The sequence below is a fragment of the Choristoneura fumiferana genome, chromosome 3 (assembly GCF_025370935.1).
Source record: "Choristoneura fumiferana chromosome 3, NRCan_CFum_1, whole genome shotgun sequence".
Lineage (NCBI taxonomy): Eukaryota > Metazoa > Arthropoda > Insecta > Lepidoptera > Tortricidae > Choristoneura > Choristoneura fumiferana.
Window position 1 is genome coordinate 13,539,857 of NC_133474.1, and position 22,025 is coordinate 13,561,881.

Below are 22,025 nucleotides of genomic sequence, written 5' to 3' on the forward strand. Positions count from 1 at the left end.
GTAAATCGGTGATCCAAAGACGGACATCTAAAGTAAATCAATAAATAAATTACCCTTTTTCGGCCAATAAAATAAAATAAAAAAAAAACTGTAGGTAGATACCGTGTGTCATATCAAATAAAAGGAAATTTGTTGTTGTTTTTTTAGCAAAATATGGCGCTGTCCATTGGAGGACAATTTTGCCCGTGTCTAGTAGGTTTTGCCGTTGTACGGTAAAAAAATTCTAGAAAACGAAATATGAGACGTAATGATGGATATGGATGACAGCGCGAAATCAAGGAAATTTGTTATTTTCTTTAAAAAAAATGGCTCTGTGCATTCGAGGACAATTTTGCCAGTGTCTAGTAGTTTTTGCCGTTGTACGGTAAACAAATTCTAGAAAACGAAATATGAGAGGTAATGGTGGATGAACGATGACAGCGCGAATCAAAGGAAATTTATAATTTGCGATAAATAGTTTTGAAGTTATTAACATGACACTTGTTTCAAAATTTATAATTTGCCATAAATAGTTTTGAAGTTATTGACATGTCACTTGTTTCAAAATTCATAGGTGTACATGTAAAAGGCACAGCACAAGGGCGCCTATGGTAAGATTTAGCGACATCTGTTGAGATTATTTCGTACTCTACACACAATTTGCTTAGTCCCGATCTCAATGACTACGACTGCTAAAACGTAGTGGTTAAATATTCTCTTTGACGACTGCGTGGGTGCTATTGCCACCTATAGGCTGATTTTTGAACTATGTTTAATAGGTATTCTTATCAGGTGGTTTTCATAATATTGGTGAGAAGAGAATTAATATTTTTGAGAGTTAGCTTCGTATCCGAAGAGTGACAAACGGAATGAATGGCTACGCTGTCTGTCTGTCTGAGGGTTGTATCTCGAAAACTGTACTTAATAGACAGACAGCCCATACGTATTCGGTTTCCATACAAGAAACAATATTTTTGTTTTCGCTGCTCCTCAACGAAACGTTATAGGTATTTATTTATGCAAGCAGAGGGTCGTGGGTTCAAACCCCGGCTCGCACCTCTGAGTTTTTCGAAATTCATGTGCGGAATTACATTTGAAATTTACCACGAGCTTTGCGGTGAAGGAAACCTGCACAACCCTGCGAAGCAATTCAATGGTGCGTGTGAAGTTCCCAATCCGCACTGGGCCCGCGTGGAAAGTACGGCCCAAGCCCTCTTGTTCTGAGAGGAGGCCTGTGCCCAGCAGTGGGACGTAAATAGGCTGGGATGATGATGATGATGATGCGGGAGCCGTTTCAGAATTTGACACCTCGGTGCGGCAACTTTACGTCAGTAGAGGTTGCCCGCTTCGTAGATTTGGAACGTATCCGTGCTTACGCAGTTCATGAACTGGCACGGATACGCGTCTAAGCATACGAGGGGTTAAGGCCTAATTACGTACAGTTGCATGCTATATTTTATCTACATCCATATAATAAATCCTCTATCATGTGTTCAAGAACCATTGAAAATGACCTGCATTAACGAGAACTAGGTATGTCTGCCCCACGAGCTGCGCCCGCTGCGCGCCCGACGACCTGCTGCCCTCCTCGTGCGCGCGGCGCGGCGTGCCCCGGTGCTGTAATATGTATGAAATCTCATTACAATACAGATTTCTGTATCGTAATGACCATTACGATACAGCAGTGTTCATAATAGAATTCAATGTCGTAATGCTGGTCATTATCTATAGTTTTTGAACGCATAATGGAGGATTTACTATATGGGTGTAGATAAAAACAGTGGTAGGTAGGTACTGCATTATCAATAAACAATAAAAACTAAACAAGCGTGAATCGTGTGTTAAAAAAAATAACTGGAACTCTCGGTGCGCGAATCAGACTCTCAGTTAGCCAATTTTTTTCTTACATGCTTTGAGCCTGTGGGGTATTGAGACACTTGTAAAAGAAAGATTCTCATCTTATTTCACATCACACACACACACGCACGCTGGCGTTTGTTGACGGTTTCTTCTTTTTTGAGTTATTTATATTTGTATACCTGTTAATATCCTTGTTCTATAATGATACAAAAATACGGCTAAGTTCTTTTATTCCCAAGTATGTCTAAATTGCACTCCAGGATCTCAAGATACAGGCTCAGCCCAGTTTGAGGACCGCCAGATATTTCATTGTTGTATAATTTATGTCTATTGTTTTAAGCGAATAAATGATTTTTATTACTATTACCTGTATTATTACTTTTGTTGGACGCGAGAAAACTGTGTATTTTTTTGGTTTCGTGCTTGTAATGGTTTTTGTCAATTTAAAATAAAAGACAATAACAGATTTTGGTTGTTTATTTATCAGGAAGCGAATGGTTCACAGCATTGGTGGAGTATAGGTCATACAATACTGGGCCGAATCATTATTTTTCCTGAAAATATATTTTATTAGTAGTACAACAGCTTAGAATAATAAGTACCCAAATATAAAAATGTGGGAAAACAACGTTTAGCTGTAGGTACAATTAATTTAGTAAAGCGAGTTTCTTTTACATTCGTTACAATAAACTACACACCTTACTAAATCACAATTTCTAATTATCCCAAAAAATATTTTATCACATTTATAACCGTCTGTACAAAGTAAAAAAATATTTTTATACTCCTACTAGTACCAAATAAAACTGCATAGCATAGCAACAATTAAGTAGTTATATATAGATCGTATGCCTTTTTATGATGAAACGCTTATATTTAGGTACGTGTTTTAAGTCTAATTTCACTGAAAACTTACTCCCAAAGAAAACATTGAAAACTGAAACTGAGCGTTGAAATAGAGACAATAGGAGGAAGGTAGGCGAACGAGTCGCCGCTTCGCCCATCTTGTATCGAAATGATATACAGTATGAAGGCGGCGGTAGGACAGAGCCGTTGCCCGCGCGCCTGCCTACAGTTAGCAACATTATTAATAAGTTATTCTACTTAAGTGTAATCTAAATTCCAACTTTTTTAAATATCATAATAAAATTAATATAAATAACACAATATACGTTATGTGGACATACAACCTTCTTAAGGGATGCTATTATAATTTATTATGTACTCATTTTGTAGTAGTCCCGTGCTTTTACAAGCATTTGCATATTTATGGCATGGAAATTGGCTCATGGCAACAAATGAATATCCTGCAATTTATAAACAAATTTACAATTAGGTGATATGTTGACTTATGGAATATGATTACTGAATAGCCTGTGTACAACTTATGCTGAGATACAATAAAATAAAAAGAGATAAAAATTTAAGCACTATATCCATTGTTGCGAGTAGTCATTAATCGCCGTGAGCGACGCGGAGTGGACTGCAACGACACGAGACCGACACGACAAGGCAACGCAACGGACTCGCCACGGAGGCCGGCTAAGCGAAACCTACCCCTCCAGTTTGCGTGACCCATCCGACTCTGGATAAACAAACATCGGCTTTATAATTATACAGTCAAATAGAAACCCTTCTAATTTGAACAACTGTTAAAACGGGAACATCAAAAAATGCAAATTGTGATTTGTGACAGTGATCATAGAGGAGCACTCAAATATTATATTTTCTAAGGACACTCGAATTACAAGGTAATTTACAAATATACTCAATCTCTAAATATTAACTAATTATATAAACTGAATTATTTACAAAATATTTTCACGCCGCGGTCGGCGTGCGAACTCTCTTACACGTTTGTAACTATTTACAATGACTATTAGGTATAAACATTAATTTAAAAGAGCATTGCAATTGATGAGCTTGATCAACTTAATACCTTGTTCAATAGACTCAAAGTTAAATCGACGTTGTACAGAGATGTCGGTGCATGTGATGACATTTGACCCTTCCTTATACTTGGTGCGCGATGCGGACTTCGTCAACGAAAATGTTTGTTATCGATGTATTATCAGTGCTCGGACTATTGATTGTTACGTTACAAATAATATTAATGTTTTAATTCTAATAGCAAAGTATTACTCCAAGGCAAGATCATTTGTAATTTCTACATTTTAATGATTATCATGGTGTCACACATTACATTCGTTAAAAAAACGCGTATATTAATTATAAGATTACAACCAAAAGTCTGAGATCTACTGACAATCTTATAGCTGATGCCAATGCCAAATGAATTAAGTATATTGAGTATAAAAAAAAAACCTAATTAATAAACAACAGTTTTGCACGAGTCTCTGTTTACCCAAAATGATAAATGTATAGCCAAATCAATAGCTAGTATTAGAAATCAGTCTTGGATTAAAGGAAACAATTCAGTACATGCCTCTTTTATGCAAAAGTCATTTTTTCGTCTTTAAAACATGTCATAGTTAGTTTTCAAAAACATTTATTAGTGCGACATTTTAATTCAAGGGAATTCCACGAAAACAGGCGTTTTTAATTGACTGCTAGGTCTGACCTTATATAATTTTCAGTACAATTAGAAGAGTATTAATCAACACAACGAACTCACAAGTAGAAGAATCAGTTTAACACTCAAATAATCATGTATCTTTACAATGGAAAGAATTATCACCCAGACAAGCAGAAAATTATAAACGTTTGCTATTTTCTGAGATTTTGTTTATAATTATCTAGTTTCTGTTAAAAGTCAAAAGTGTTGCTACTAGGATAGTTAATAATTGAAATAATATAGAAAAAAATACTACAATTATGTTATAGACAAAGAATACATTTGACCCACACTTTCATAATAGTTTCCTAAATATGGTTTCAATTTAAAAATTTCAAGTTAGCCTTAACATTTTGATAACAACAAAGCTAATGAGCTAGCCTAAACGTCATTCTAAAATAGTTTAACTTATCAGTCAGAAGTTCTAATAAATGTAGTACAATAATTAGATTATTGTTAACATCAGGACCTTCATTCTAATGTCAGTATTAAAGTTATCAACATTAAGAAATACAAAGTTTGTTTTACGTATGGTAGGTGTGAAATTTAAATAATTATCCAATTTTATAAACCTCGTTAGTCGTGATAGAAACAAATATTATTTCTAAATTGACTAGCAGTATCACCAAAGAATAATAGAAAACACTGCGTAGTTTGGCGGCACTTTCGAATATCCTTTATTTATGCCTTCATTTGATAGGTTTTGTAAAAAGAAAGTTTAACATCAGTGTCCAATTTTCACGTTAATTATTCTACCATTTGTTGTTCTGTGAATTAGGTAGAAAGACGAAACAGAAGAATACACTATATTATTTTTAATGTAAAATAACTATGCTTCATAAAGTTAAATAAGTACATGATTTTTCTTTTTACAAAACGCATGTAATGAAAGTATGAGAAACAACACAGTGAGTTACCAAAATATTTGACAGTATTCTATAAAGATTACATCAAATAAGTGAAAACATATTTTAAAAACATTTTTTATTATATACGCAGGTGTAATACTCCGAAACTGGAGTAAGACAACTTTTTCTTTAAAGGACTGCAACAAACGTGTAATTTATGCCACAGATCCTATAAAATTCCTCCGTTGGATTTTATATTGCATATTTTTTGCGTAACTATCTTTTTGTTTCATGTTTTTGAGTAATATCAACTTTTTTAAGGAAACGTAAAACATATCTATATAGGTGATACATTATTATTATTCATCTAAAGCTAACATGTTTCATAAGCTCAATCTATTTATAGGCAAGAACTTCTGATCAGATTAGACTTGTACTAATGGTGATGTACTAAAATATCTCACAAAATTGAAAGAAAATTTAAAAGTTGTTTCTCTACTCAAGATTTAGAGTTAATTTTTAAGTATCAAATTCTAAATATTTTTAGATTTTATAGTACTTCTTAGTTCATTTGTTATTATTATGTAAATTATTAACTACCCATTCACATAAATGCTTCATATGCAAGTAACCACTCACATGCTTTTGGCTACTCTAGTTTTTCCTGTCAACACTCTTATTTTGTTATACAAGGTGTTAATTAAATAACTAAAAACCAGAAAGTAGTTTGCTCAGAATCGAGAGTATGTAGAATCGATTACACTATGTTTTAAATCAGGTCGTGTTTGTGTTTTTAAATCCCTTTTTTATTGTGCCCAGTCTAAATGTTACGACTGCAACAGGCACCAATTAAATATTTTAGCCAGTTTGCATACTATTTCGATAAATTAATACGGCCCGTATGTGTGATTCTCTTCTAAAAACGTCAAAGCGCAACTGACCAATACCATTATTATGAGTGTAGAGTTAGAAATGAAGTAGAATTACTGACTAAGCAAAACACACGAATATTTTTTTAAATAATGAAGATATTTTAAAATAAATTAAATCAACAAACTTAAAATGAAAAATATTTTTGGGGTGTCTGAGGTTTTCAGTTATTTAATTAACACCTTGTATAAATAAATAGAGTTCAAATCAAAATTCAAAGCATGTGAGTGGGTAATTAACTGGTACTGATTCCTCACACATACAATTTTTTTTAAACAATTCTATCAATATGGCACACTCAATACAATGCACGCAAAATGTCTGTCAAATATTTTACACAAACAGGATTTTTTTATATTTTTAACCAATTGAATTGGATTTTTTTCGAGTTTTTTTTCCAGATATTGCTTTATGTTTGGTAAACAATTAAAGCAAAAAAAATAGACTGTACAACTACATAAATACAAGTTGATGCTGTCATTTATTGTATTATGTGTTGAATGGAATTCCCTTAAAACGCAAAAAGGAATTACTTTGTCTATCAATAATTGCACTTTTATTTTGTAATGTCAAGTCAAGAGGATACACACATTTAAAGTTGACTGATATTTTTGTCAGACTGCTTGCTACAACTTTACATAATTACAAATAATACATGAATCCTAACATGGTCATCATGGGTCATGGTCATGGTGATCATGATGTGTAATGACAGTTCACTGAATAAAAAAATATGTACACTAATATTATGCAGTGCTGTCCGCAATAAGAAAATACATGTGACTAATGACTGAATTTTTAATTCGAGACAATTCACCCAGTAGCAATGTCGGGTTTCGAACACCATCATCGCCAAAATTATATGCCAATATATTATAATCCGGTCTCTATCCATTATTTTTAGAAACATTCAAATAAACCTTTCCAAACTGATTTAGTTAGCTCCTAATGGAGAGATCAAAAGTGCAATTACTCTTAAACATTATTCAAACCGATCGTTCTCTAATATGCGAGTCTACTTCAAATCCATAACGACTCTCGGATCAAGAACCGGCACGCCGCGGCCGGTAGCGCGCAGATCTCGCGACGACGATCCTCCGCGACCGTATCTATCGTAACCGACACTTTGGTGAGTCTAACAGCTAACCTGAGCGTCGCGGGCGGCTACTTGTCGGCGGACTCGGGCGAGGAGCCGAAGTCGAGCTGGTAGCTGTTCTGACGCGTCATCTCCTCCATGGACTGCTCCTTGCACTCCTGGCCGGCGTGGCCGGCGGCACCGCAGTTCCAGCAGGAGAGCTTGGGCGGCGCGTAGAGCACGGGCACGAAGGCACCATAGGCGGCCGGCGTGGGGTACGGCGGAGGCTCGCCGTTGGCGAAGGGCGGCGGCGGCGGGCGGTAGGCGGGCGGCGGGTAGGCGTAGGGCCGCGGGTAGGGCAGGAAGGGCACGGGGCGCGGCTGCGCGGGCGCGGGCGCGGGCGCGGGCGGCGCGCGGCGCGCCCCCGGCGCCGGTGTGCCCGGCGGCGACGACGCGGCCGACGATCCGCTGTCTGACGACGAGCGCGCGCCCGGGTACGCGCCCGCCCGCCGCCGCACTCCGTTCAGCTTCTCGAGTGATCGGTACTGATGATGCATCGCGTTTATTTCCCGTAACCTGTCGTCCATGTTGTGTCTCATCTGGGAAAAAAGAAGATGTTTTATTTTTTATATAATGCGATAATAATGCTATTATCCCACTTATTCGAAAACCGACAATTAGTTCACCAATAAGTGCAAGCAAAGTAGGTGTTTTCTACAAAGATACTTTAAAAGATAGCAATGCAGGAATGAGATTTGAAATGGAACAAATTATTGTTGTTCCGCGACACGATCAATGAGATCGAATTCTGATATTATTAGGTGTAATAACAATAAGTAGGAATGTGACGACCCCATCGCCCGCGGGTGTTGTGGTATCACCAATGCAGTTAGTCATTGCAGGGCGGCTTGTGGCAAGCTGTTGTGCGGAGCGATACCATGAACCCAAAACCTCTGGGGGTACACATACACACATGCACCTTGGAAGAATTGATGTGTATCCATAAGTGGCGAGTTGGCATTTTGAAGTTTAAGTTCCAGGAACACCTCTCGATCCTTAGCCATCCACGTCAATGTTTCCACCTCGTAGCCCCGATCGAGCAACAGTTTGCCATCCACGAAGACGCGCCCCACTATTATCTGAATGCGGGGATGGCGGGGCGCGGGGAGTTCGACTAGAGTACTAGACCATCAGTCATGACATGAGTGGTCAGCCGCTCAATGTACACTGGTAGTTAAGTCCGCGTTACACAAATATAGATACGTCGGAATTGTTGCTCTACTTAATATTTTTACAAAATGTCTATGGCGGTTGTACTATTACTTATTTTGTGGTGACGGCCCGCTCGACCGCCATCGTTATAGTCCGCGCTTCTGCGCGATGCTGCGATCGGTCGTGCAGCGACGAGAATAACAGAGCTGTCAATTCTACCAGCAAGAGCAAAAACCTCATATTGAACTATGTTAAATATTTTATTTCCAGTATATATATATATCATTGTAAATAAACTTTAAATAGATAATCTGCATCGTTTACTACTACCACGACAACCTCGTCCATAATGTCTAAGAAATCTCAGCATGTTGTATTAAAAAATCAGGTATGTAATATGATATACTGTATTGCTTAGACTGGGCGTATAATGTTTGTTATAACAACAATTTGCGAATTTTGATTTTTCATAACACAAATATCGGAATTTAAATCTGTCGAAATACTGAGAACGTATAAAAACAAAATGCATATAAACAAATTGCCGAATTTCTCAAATCATATTTTTCAATTTGCAAAATTGTCTTTTATGTATAATTAAAGTACTGTAAGTATAATAATCATGCAGGATAATAATCAAAGTTCATAATAAACGATTTTTATACAAACATCGAGGATAATGATCGAAAAGTATAAACACCTGGCAAAAATCCAGCAGCAAAGATCATTTGTGAAGCAATATTATCTGAGCTGCTATAAAAAAAAACCTAACCTATCCGAGTCACTTCTGCTCCGAACCGTCTTGGTCGCTCGCTTCGCTCCTTCGCACAAATCAAATATATATTTTTTTGCATTTGGCATGTATGATGTTATACCGTCTAATCATTATTCTAAATGTTGTTATAGATTTTAATCATTATTTGAATAACCGAATATTCAAAATGAAATATTTTTAATTTATTATAAGCTTCAAGGTGATTATCCACCGGGCGGCGAGGCGAGACGAGACGAGGCGAAACGAGAATTGAAATTTGTATGGTAGTATTAAAATCAAGTAGAGCATCTTTCCAGCTGTCTGTCAGTTGTCATTTGTGCTGTCAGGAGCTTACTCCTGATTAGTCCATTTATCGTTGTGTGCGTATGCACTCATAGGTAATAAATGTGCATAGACAGAACTACTACACTGCTAGAAGGTTGCACACTAGTCATCATCATCATCCCAGCCTATATACGTCCCACTGCAGGGCACAGGCCTCCCCTCAGAATGAGAGGGCTTGGGCAGTAGTTCCCACGCGGGCCCAGTGCGGATTGGGAACTTCACACATACCACACACACCACGCACACTAGTATTGTAAGCAATTAGGAAGAAAAGTGGGACGCGTCTTCGTGAATGGCGCGATCTATACCAATACTTCAGTTTCTAGATATTGAAATGGTAGGTGTCCGATAATGGACATCACAAAAATGTCATAAATAACAAGAACTTAACAGAGAGGGTGACAGAGACCCTAAGGACCTGTTTCACCACTCATTAATAAATTTTATGTGATAGATAATTGTGATGCAGATCTGTTCAAACAGACAAAACATCACAGATATCTGTGACATAAAATGTATCAATGAGTGGTGAATAGTGTCCTAACGATTTTCCTTGTCAGGCAGTGAATTTTACAATGCCATTTCTAGTCAAACATGTTTCATAGTGATTTCATAGTAGGTTGTACTCGATTGTACAACCTATAATAACATGTAATAATAATAATCATTTTATTTCAGACAACACACAAGATCATCCATAATAATGTATAGTACTATTGTATTAAAAATAAGTCCCTGTTCTGTTCGTTCCTGATAAAAATGGGTCTTTACAGACAGACAGACAGACAACAAAGTGACCCCATAAGGGGGCCATTTTCGCCAACCGAGGTATGGAACCCTAAAATAAATGTAGATCCACAGATTTATACCTCGCCAACGGCAAGATTGTCGAAGTTAGCAGTCAAGTGTGGTAAATGTTGGTCGGGCGGCATGGGCGGCATGGGCGGCGGGCTGCGGTCACGGGAGGCGCGGCGGCGCGCGCGCGGCGAACCGGCCCGGCTGTCCCCGGGGGAGGACACCAGCGGTGACCCCGGCCCCGCGGTACCCGCGTTCATGGGGTAGTTTATTACCTGCAAAAACAGATTATGAAAAGGCTAGTTTCCTAAAGAATTCTAATAATTCTGTCAGTTACGATTATCGCAAAATAGGTATTGGATATGTATTTTTTCTTTTTGTCGATAAAACAGAAAATTATCTAGATACCAGCCTTAACCCGCGGCTTCGCCCGCATTAGAAATAGCTTAATGCAGTCTTATCTCAACTGATACTTCCACGATTTTTGTTACAATGGCAACGCAATAAATAAATTACTTTTGGCTTGAAAAAAGGGTTCGGTAATAATTTGAAAGGACAATGTTCTCTCGCACAACGCCATCTATTGATTGCAAACGAAGTTAACACGTCATCTTGAGAGGCGAGGTACGGTACATCACTGTTCTTGGACAGGGCCCTCTATTCTTGTTTAAAACTTAAATTTTTATCACACGGGAACACATTACAGAGATATCAAGTATCTTATATGTCTCAATGCAGATCTTTGTCTTATCTATATGCCAAGTTTCATGTAAATCCATTCAACTGTTTGCGTAATAAACATCCAAACCTACAAACATCTTCATAAACTTTCAAATTTATAATATTAGAAGGATATCCATCCTGGCAACATAAGGGAAACCAAAATTCTTTTTTTCTGTTTTTTATTTTACAAATGTCAGACATAATTTGCTTTTAAGTGTGAAGGTCAATGCATTAATGTCATAGGTTTTCCAAGTAAATAAAATTACTACATACTAACACAACAATACTGTGAACTGAAAAGACATTCATTATGTTACTCACATTAACTTTTGATTATTACTTTACTGAATAAGGGCCCAAATTTGGAATACATAGAAATTTTAATATATTATGTATGCCCATTCCAAATTTGGACCCATCTCATCTAGGCTTATTACATCCAGAATGATAGGGCTTGGGCCCTAGTTCCCACACAGTCCCAGTGTGAATTGGGAACTTTACATACGCCTTAACAGGCTAAAGGTTAACCACACCACAGGTTACTAAAACACCACAGCTTTTTATTAGGCTAGGAATTTGGCTAATAAGCAGAAAAGCGGCATTTCTCAATCATTTTCAACAGTGCACCCCATAGCTCTTCAGTAATAGGATCAATTGACCCCTGAAAAAATATCATTTCTTATTTTGATACTAAATGTATTTTAATTTAAAATTTTGGATTAGCCTGTGGGCAAAAGTTGTACCAACCTCTATAGGTTGATTGATTGGAGAAACAATAATATTGGCTGGCCACGGATGTTGTCCCATGTACTCTGCCATATTGTACTGAGGCATCGGCAGCCCGGGAGGAGGATGCGTCACTTCCCCAAGCATGGGTACCACACTGCCAACCCCGCTGAGGACTGGTGGTGAACTCATCTCCGGTTGCACGGCATCTGAGCTTTGAGACTGAAATTGTTGATGGTAGTGTCATTAAAATTATTGAAATTTCTTGTCAATAAGAATTACATTTACAATGTTAGATCTTTTTAAATAAATGTGTTAATGATAATAAATGTCATTAAGTTATAATGCAATAGTTTACTTAAAGCCAACCTTGGTTTTGCAGAATCTTTTTACAAGCTTTTAATTAATTTTCAATGTATGCACCTATGACCCTCATGGTCAAATCTTGCAAGATGAATTTGACCCACTTTCAGTGGTCAGATTGACTTGAAATTTGGTATACTTATTTATATCTGGTGACAATACAATAATCTAGTAGTGACATACTGGTAGGCCGGCCAGGATTGTCTCCGCAGGACAGAACTCTTCAAGGATTAACGGCATTGACTTGAAATTTGAAATGGAAATTTTATTTTGGATGCCAGACAATGGGGTGACACTATTTACTGGCCGTACAATACCAACATGGAAATATTGGGGTGGTATTTCCATGTCGATATTATCCGTGCCAGTACTTAAATAGTGTCACCCAGACAATGCAAGTAGGTATAGTCAGCTTGTATTAAAAAAGTGTATATGCAACATTATCAGATCAGAATTAAGCAGCATTCACATTTATATATGCTCTCTGACTGTCTCTTCTGCATCAGAAAAATGTGAACGCAACCATACAAAATGTATGAAACTGATACTGGTCTAATGCGTCTGACTATGTCAGCCTCATGGGGAGCCTCAGTTATATACACCACACTACAGATATTACGCTCTCCCTTGCACTGAAACCACGTCTGGATGCAAAGGCCTGTCTAATGAACCTGTAAATCAGCATCAATCAAACCAGGGTACTTTGAAGACTTTACTCTCTATGATACCTTGATCTTAGTAATACAAAAAACAATATAGTATTCAGTTATGGATCTGCATACAATGTACATCCTTATACTTCAACTTCAACTTTTTTGCTTAATGGCAACCGGTCGCTTTAGGTTATCAATCATTACTGCCAATGACACCTGACAGCAGCAAAGTATACATGTGTCTAACCGGTTATTAATTAAAGGTTTTCTAAACAGGTACATCCTTATACCTAAGATCTAAGTTGATAAAGGAAGCAGGAAGAAATACATGACAACAAACAACATAAAAAAAATTAATAAGGGATTTCTCTCTAGTCTCATGAAGTAGTAGGTAGTAACATTATCAATCAGTTACAATAAAAGCCATAACTTAAATAAATTTCATTGATCAAACTATATTTTTGGAACTTATAATGATATCCATTAATTCCATTATGTCTTCAAATGCAATGAGGGTGTCTGATTAGAAAATTTAAAATTACAATCTACCTTACAACTAGGATTTAAGTAGGATTTCCTGCAACTATGGAATATATTACATATCACTAGATACAGTGAACAAAAATGTCTTGAGTATATATGATGAATATATAATAAGCAACTAACCTGGACTGGTGCAGGTTTGACAAACATGATGCCCGGTGGTGGAGGCATGTTAGCAATCGCTGGCGGCGGCACAGACATGTTTGGCGCCACGCTAGGCTGCGCCAGGCAAGAGCTCGTCTGCGCCACATTCACATGCTCGCTTGTCTGTTCTTGGAATTGACACCGTTGGTCTTCTACCTTCAGTTTATCTAAAATCTCACCAAAGTGTGACTTCTGATCGAATGTAAATGCTGGGTGATGTAACGCCATAGTGTAGAGCAGTAATATTTCTTCCAAGAGATCCCCATACAAGCCTTTTAACAAACCACTCTTCTCCAAACTGACCATGGCATTGTACAATGTGGTAGCACATACATAGTTACATGAGCGAAGCAACGACACATACAAAGCCATTTTCCGTCGTGTTCGAGGGTCTATGTTCGCACCCCCGATGTCTGCAGCCAAGTCTGAAGGGTTGTTTGCCCGAGTTGCGGCACCACGCAACTCTTGGAAGTCGCGCTTGCCCAGCTCTTCGAGATATGTGCCTATGAAACGCAGTTCAAATGGCAAGCACATATTTAACAATGTACACATTGCGTCTATGCGTTTATAACTTTCCAATTCTTTAAACCATGATACCACGTCCTCTTTGCAAACCATTTCCAGAACACATTGAAAATTTGTGTAAAGAATCAACCACTCCCCTGCTGCCGAAGCGCTTCCGTTGTTTGTAATTTTTGGCACTCACGTTTTTTGTGATATTGTGATGGTTGTAATCCACCAATTCAATTGTAACATTAGTAGAAGTATGCTTTTATCAGAATTCCCCGACAATATATTGGTTAAGCAACCACGGCCAATGCTAGTAGAGTAGGTAGAGTAGTTAGTTTTGTCTTGTCTATTCTATACTCTATGATTGAAAAGGCTAGTGCTGTGTGTTGTTGTTATAATGCTCCCCAATTTCGATATAATCGCTTGTATTTTCAACATCATTGGATGATTTAAAAAACGATGCTTTGTTTAACGTAGTAAAAACCTTCTTGATTCTAATAATAATGTAGGGATATAGCCACGATTTGTACACTATAGCAACAGAATATCGATGATAATAATATAGCGAATATCGATATAGCTCAACACTAGGTATATTATTCCTCTCTCTCTTTCAATGTTCTATGAACTATAATAAGTGCAAAGAAGACAGAGCTAACTTTCACAACACTGTGCTAAAATAGTATGTTTAAGTATAGCAAAAAAAAGCTACAAGTACATTATCGTAAAGTTAGAAAGAGGAATTGAGATAAAAATAAAAGTTTATATGTTTCTAATGTATTTATTCGTAAAACATACCCTATTTCCATCCAAATATTTATTTTCTACATTTTCCTTTATTTTACCGTGTACATAAGAAAAAATCTATGAATGTCCCCTTTTTTATTGCCAGCTTTCAGACTTTATGGTTGGTTGGTGGTAGTTACTCGGCAAATTTTTGACGTTTATAATATAGGAGAAATTGTCTCGTCAGGCTTGTGCACGGCTTGTGTTTAGTGATTTGTAAATTCTAAAATCGTAATTTATACAGGGCTGGCATAAAAATGGCACCTGTTGAAGATGTTGAAATGAAAAGTGTGGAGAGTCCCGCAGCGGCAAGTGATGCAGAAGCTGGCGAAGTAAAGAAGGACGCTGATGTTGTTACCGTACAAGATTTACGGGAACATGTCAGGCAAATAGATAAAGCGGTTACGTCTAAGGAACCAAGATTCGCTATGAGAGTACTTAGATCCCTTCCAAACACCCGAAGGAAGCTTAATGGTAACGTTTTACGAGCCATTATTAACCAACTGTATCCTTCAAATGCGGACAAAGAAGCTTTGATTGCTTTCGTTGAAACCCCACAGCCTGGTGCTGTCGAGATTGAGACGCCGCGCTCTAGAAGCGCTCCGAAAACACCAGGTCCTGAGGTAGATGTGTATGTCCATTTGTTAGTTTTACTCCGTTTGTTGGACACTAATAAGTTAGAAGAAGCTACAGAGTGCTCACAGCAGTTGATGACCAAGGTGACAGCGCAAAACAGAAGAACCCTAGATCTGATTGCTGCTAAATGTTATTTCTATCACTCTCGGGTGTTTGAACTCACCAATAAACTAGATTTAATAAGGGGGCTATTGCATGCACGCCTCCGCACATCCACTCTCCGTAGTGACTATGAAGGACAAGCTGTTCTCATTAACTGCCTGCTTCGTAACTATCTGCATTATTCATTGTATGATCAGGCTGACAAGTTGGTCAGTAAATCGGTGTTCCCAGAAAATGCAAGCAATAATGAGTGGGCTAGGTTTCTGTTTTATCTTGGCAGAATAAAAGCAGCCCGTCTTGAATATAGTGATGCTCATAAGCACTTGGTGCAGGCACTCCGAAAAGCCCCCCAGACTGCTGCTGTTGGTTTCCGTCAAACAGTTCAGAAGTTGGCTATAGTGGTTGAGCTACTGTTGGGTGACATCCCCGAGCGCGCAATATTCCGCCAAGCCCCATTGAGAAGGGCTCTGGCACCATATTTCCAGCTCACTCAGGCTGTAAGACTTGGAAATTTGCAAAGATTTAGTGAGGTGTTGGAAAACTTTGGTCCTCAATTCCGTACTGACCATACTTTCACTTTGATCCTTCGTCTACGACAGAATGTCATCAAGACTGCCATTCGTTCAATTGGGTTGTCATATTCACGGATTTCTCCAAAGGATATTGCCAGGAAATTGGGCTTGGATTCAGCAGAAGATGCTGAGTTCATTGTAGCTAAAGCTATCAGAGATGGAGTTATTGAGGCTACCTTGGACCCGGAAAAGGGCTACATGAGCAACAAAGAGAGTTCTGACATTTACTGCACTAGGGAGCCACAACTGGCTTTCCACCAGCGCATATCTTTCTGCTTAGATCTCCACAACCAGAGTGTCAAGGCTATGAGATATCCTCCTAAGTCATATGGGAAGGAATTGGAGAGTGCAGAAGAGCGCCGTGAAAGGGAGCAGCAGGACTTGGAACTGGCTAAAGAGATGGCTGAAGAAGATGATGATGGCTTCCCTTAAATAAACCTCATATATTATGACAAACTCATGTATTCAAATAATGTAGCAACTAGCATTGTCTGTTCAAAACAAATTATTTACTAATGAATAAAATCTTTAATAAAATTTGGAGTAGTTATATTTATTTTCTTTTACATTAGTTAGAAACCTATTAATTAATTACATAGACTAGGTACTTATCATATCACTGGAAATTTAATTCACTTTGTTTAGTAAGTCAGTCACAATAATAATGTCTCTTACATTTTGCTATAGGTACTTTGTGATTCACAAGCACTATTTGCCATCAAGATATCAGCATTATAAAGCTGTTCAGAAACATTCATACCCAGTGGTTATGTAGGCGTAGGAGTTATGGTTATGGGTATTTGTTGTTGGTTGTTTTTTTAAAAAATATGGCTCTGTCCATTGGAGGTCAATTTGCCGGTGTCTAGTAGGTTTTGCCGTTGTACAGTAAAAAAATCTATAAAATGAAATATGAGAGGTAATGGCGGATGAACTATGTATGACAGCGCAAATCCTATGGGTATTTATTTTGCTCTATACACGCTGATTTATTATCATTATCTTGTTTTGGCTCGCTAGTACGCTTGTGGTGCCATCTGTCGAAAAAGTAGTGTATAATATCTATTATAGCAACTGTTACTTGGCAACAACTGCTTGACAATTTTGTCAATTACGGAAAGTATAAAGTAACAGCATTCTTCATCTGAATTTTAAGATAATTTAAAAACAGATTACAACAAACATATTTAACAACAGGCTACATTACATAATACATCAAAATGGTTGAATTTACTCCAAACACTATGGAGAAACTAGCGGAGCTGCTAAAAGTTCCAGAACCAGAGGTTTTACAGGGTGAAGATATGATTTCATCAGGTGAGTTACCTGTTATATGACTTAGTACTTACTATCATGTACTATAGATATTCTTAGTACCTACCTACCTACCTACTATCTATATCACATGGTGTTATCATTTGCATGGGATGGCCGACGTTGGCCGCGCGGCGTTTAGATATCTTAAAAAAATACTTTTTATTGTTTACCTATTTAATAGGTATCTACTTATCATAGGGTAGGTAGGACGGTACACTACCAGTTAAATTTCTACAATGAATCGGAAAAGGCTCAATTTTTTTTTTAACAGGGTGTGAGATAACTTCATCCAGAGGTGAACTGCCTCCTGCTGATACCGTAAAAGGTCCTCCAAGAACCATCGAAGAGTTCGAAGAGCAGGAGGCCAAGGAAGCGGAGGAGTTAGGCCGCGTGGGCGCAGGCATCGACGATCGGAAGATCCCAGAATACACCATGTGCTATCGGCAGGCTGTGACCGCGGAGGACGTGTTTCTGCAGGTGACTTACTTATGTCACTAACTCTAATTCCCCTTCACTGCTAGTTGAAGTTACCAAAAGGCTTGAATCATTCTTCTACTGGAAGGCGTTGAATGTGGCAAAACAATTTCTGGAGCCCATAGTGCTACTTCTGTTCTAGCGAGGTCATTCAGTAGATGTCGCTATATCACTTACTAACTTGTAGGTATTACGAGTCAAATATTTTCCAATTAATTATATAGTAGATGTTCATTACGTGTTTTGGTAAAATTAATTTATTTACCTGTCCGATCTAAAGTTGAAGTTAGTTCAGAGGTCCCCAAACTTTTTTTCTCGTAGCCAATATTCAAAGTTTTACTATTTTCGGTAGCAGCGGCTACTACATTCTCTACAGTAGGTACTCCCAAAACTCCTAAAACCCCATTTTTTCCACGCCAACGTGGACCTCCCGTCAGGTCTCCCGTGAATCCTTAGGGGTCACTTGGCCCACTTCGGGAACCTCCGAGTTAGGTAGGTACTTACTTAGTTATTTTATTAGATTCCAAACAAATTATTTTGCACAATGTTTCAGATCGGACCAAAAACTCCATCTTCGAATAGTTGCGAGGACCTCATAGTAAGAATAAAACTGCCTGGCGACAAGAAAGAAAACACCGAGTTAACTGTCGACAGAAGCAGCATCTTTGTCCACTCCTCACAGCACGCACTGAAGTTGGACCTACCCCATGAAATAGACCCTGATTTGTCTAAAGCTAACTGGGATTCTGCGGAGGAGACATTGGTGCTGACGCTGAGACTGCAAAGGGAATTCGATTATGTAAATTTCTAGGTGAAGTACGCGATTCAAACTACTGAAATAAAAGCGGTGCTCACGCGGCTACTTTCTAAAGTGACAAGCTTCTGTAGAAATATACTGAGCGGCAAAAAATCTGGCCCTCAAATGTATGCAGAATCGATCATTTTGTATGACGGGTGGGCCAAATTTTTGCCGCTGAATATAGTTTGTTACTTAGTACTACGAGTAGTTTAATTTTACAATAAAGTTTCCTCTCACCTATTTTGAGTTTCTAAATTATTAGGTACCTACACACCAAATTAAACCTAGTCGTAATGTAAGTAGGTATATTATAAGTTACAACAAACCTATCCAGGTAGATAGTTTTGAAATAGGTAATGTCGTTTTATGGCTTTGAGTATAAAGTTTTGTGGTATTAATAGTCTGTATTTAAGTATGTTTTCTTAACTTATAGTATCTATATTAGTTCAAAATACTGAGAATCGTTACACTCAATACGTATGTAGGTACTTTTTAGGGTTCTGGAGCCAAAATGGCAAAAACGAAACCCTTATAGTTTCGTCAAGTCCGTCTGTCTGTCTGTCTGTCTGTCTGTCCGTCCGTCCGTCCGTATGTCACAGGCATTTAACTCGAAAACTAAAAGATGTATATCAATGAAATTTGGAGTACAGATGTCTTGTCAAAGCCGCTATTTAGTTTTGTAGTTAAATTACAAAAATAAATAATTATAGGGTGTGCTCCATACACGTAACAGAAATTGAAAATATTTTTTTTAACTCGCATCAACGTGTGGCACATAGTTCGACAGTAATGGCAAAATCACGCGTCTTCGTGGATGGCACAAGGTATAAGGTGACGCCATGGTGGGAAGAGGATTCGGGACTGTTTTTAGGTTTCCGTAGACAAAATGGCAAAACGGAATCCATAGTTTCGCCACGCCTGTCTGTTCGTTCATCCGCGGCTTAGCTTTTTTATATAATAGGGAGTAGGAGGGTCACCTGAAGAAAAGCAATCAACCGCTGCCTATGGACATCCACACACACCCGCACACTGCGCACACATGGCTTGGAGACTGTTAGTGCTAGAAAGCTGTAATTATAGTATGAGGTATTGTTAGGTTGGTCTTTTAAAATTATTTCGTGGTCGAAAAGACGATTAAGGGGACGGGACAGTAAATAGCAGGCAATTTATCTTATAAAATATACTTGTCTACCTACCTACTTGCAAAGTTCCGTACAAAATCTTTAGGAAATTATTACTTGATTTTTTCGTAACGGCTACCTACTCCTTACCCTGTGTGTTGGACACGCTCTTGGTCGGTGTTTTTTACCGCTTAAAGCTGGACACTTTTGCAAATTTTCCCCCGCAAAAGTTTGTTAAGTGTATCTACTTTAAGAACTTCCCTCTACAAACCATAGGCTCAGCAGACAGTGTACACTGCAGCACTGGCTGGCTATTTATTAAACGTGTCAAAATAAATGTTAATTAATTGAGTTTCGGCTTCAGAATAGGTACTCAATTCGTCCTTATACGCAAATAGAATGACTCTGTTATTGAAAATAATCACTGCTCCGCTCATGTCAAGGCGTAAATTTCTTGATGAGACGTGATTACAATCGAGTGCCGGTTTAATTGAACGAATCATACCGTGAGAATATAACCCGCCATTTTGTTTCACCTACACGTAAGTTAAATAGTATGCTCCAGTATAGAATTTAGACTGCTCCAAGAGCTGGGTGTGAATGCCTTATAGAATTTATAGATCTGCTCTGAGCCTGGTTTGAATTTAAAGAAATTTCTCGTGCATCGATTTACTGCTGCCTGATCGGATACGAGTGAGATTAACTACTTTTGTAAGTAAAATAAACTTTTCATATTGAACTTTGTAATGGTTACTATATAATAAATAAATAAATAATAATAAATATCATGGGACACTTAACACCAATTGACCTAGTCCCAAACCTAGATCCGCGCAGACGTAGTCGCGGGCATAAGCTACGGAATAAAAAGTAAAATACCTATCGATGTAGTACCTACCTAGGTATCTATTTCAGACTTCCATCTATCTATCCATTTATCTATCTACATAACAAATATCATCCAAATCTGTCCAAATCCAAATATGGAATACAGTCGAGTTCATAAACTTGTAAGCAAAAATTCGATCAAAAATATCTGAAGGAGCTTATACGCCGTTAACAATAGAGTCGTGTTCAGATATTTTTGATTAAATTTTTGCTCACAAGTTTATGAACTCGACGTATATGTATTCGAAGACGTGTGATTTTGTCAAAATTAGACATTAATGACATGTAATAAGAACAACGGCACGCGTCATTGGAATGACTCTACCTATAAAAATGACCGTGGAAGTTTAAATTCATAAAAGTAACATCATGGTATTTATTGAAAACACAATCACGCAAGATGGAACGTTTTAAATTCATAAAAGTAAGATCCTATGGTGGATCTTATTGAAAACACAATCACGCAAAAAAGATTTCGAATTTTTATCTCGATTCCTTGGGAATACCTACATAAATTACATACATCCTATATGTGTTATTTCAGACGTTCAGTGAAGTTGACTAAGTACATACTAAATTTTAATCCAAATGTGGATATCCGTTTTAGCGTGAAGGAGAAACAGAATTAACAGGCATACACACACCCACACACACACACATACCTGTTACTTACAAGCTTTCTCATTTATAAATATTAACTAGTCAGATTAACAGCATCATCTTGGAAAATCAAGTGGATCTTCGGAAGATGGATGCTCAATTTTCCCAAAGTGATCTTCCCAAATGTCCCATCGATCTCCACTTCAGCTCCATAGGTACTTACATATCCAGCTTCCTACATACTTATATTCTAACTAAGTTCCCTTTAGAGTACTTAAAGATAGAGCCACGGTGGCCTAATGGTTATTTACATAGTTGCGAATCCGGACTGACACCTCTGAATTTTTGTAATTTACATGCGTAGGTATATCTAGTGCCATCCACGAAGACGCGTGATTTTGTCAAAATTAGACATTAATGATATTGTACCTAATAAGAACCACGGCACGCGTCATCGTGAATGACTCTACCTACACATTAGAATTTTACCATGAGCTTTACGGCAAAGGAAAACATGAGGAAACCTGCACAGATTTGCTAAGACATTCAATGGTGTGTTAAGTTCCAAATACGCACTGAGCCCACGTGGGAACTACAGCACACGCCTTCTTGTTTTGGGAGGAGGCCTGTGCCCTACATTGGGACGTATAATACAGGATAATTATAATGAAGATATTTGGAAATAATTCCGATCCGCA

The 22,025-nt window shown here is 37.9% G+C and overlaps 3 protein-coding genes across 3 annotated transcripts; 2 read left to right on the top strand and 1 right to left on the bottom strand.

Annotated features, from left to right (window-relative positions):
* Positions 1-4,855: 4,855 nt before the first annotated feature.
* LOC141426652 (uncharacterized) lies at positions 4,856-14,371 on the bottom strand. Its single transcript, XM_074085715.1, has 4 exons — positions 13,505-14,371; positions 11,844-12,044; positions 10,448-10,648; positions 4,856-7,866 (listed from the first exon to the last, which is right to left on the bottom strand). The coding sequence occupies exons 1-4, from the start codon at positions 14,141-14,143 to the stop codon at positions 7,357-7,359; spliced, it is 1,551 nt and encodes a 516-aa protein (XP_073941816.1). The 5' UTR covers positions 14,144-14,371; the 3' UTR covers positions 4,856-7,356.
* A 581-nt stretch (positions 14,372-14,952) lies between these two features.
* On the top strand, positions 14,953-16,670 carry LOC141426653 (probable 26S proteasome non-ATPase regulatory subunit 3). Its single transcript, XM_074085716.1, has one exon. The coding sequence runs from the start codon at positions 15,079-15,081 to the stop codon at positions 16,561-16,563; it is 1,485 nt and encodes a 494-aa protein (XP_073941817.1). The 5' UTR covers positions 14,953-15,078; the 3' UTR covers positions 16,564-16,670.
* A 537-nt stretch (positions 16,671-17,207) lies between these two features.
* Positions 17,208-18,958, top strand: LOC141426227 (dynein axonemal assembly factor 6-like). The gene is made up of 3 exons (XM_074085076.1): positions 17,208-17,445; positions 17,717-17,922; positions 18,473-18,958. Exons 1-3 carry the CDS (start codon positions 17,349-17,351, stop codon positions 18,728-18,730), a joined length of 561 nt encoding a protein of 186 aa, XP_073941177.1. The 5' UTR covers positions 17,208-17,348; the 3' UTR covers positions 18,731-18,958.
* The last annotated feature ends 3,067 nt before the right edge of the window (positions 18,959-22,025 follow it).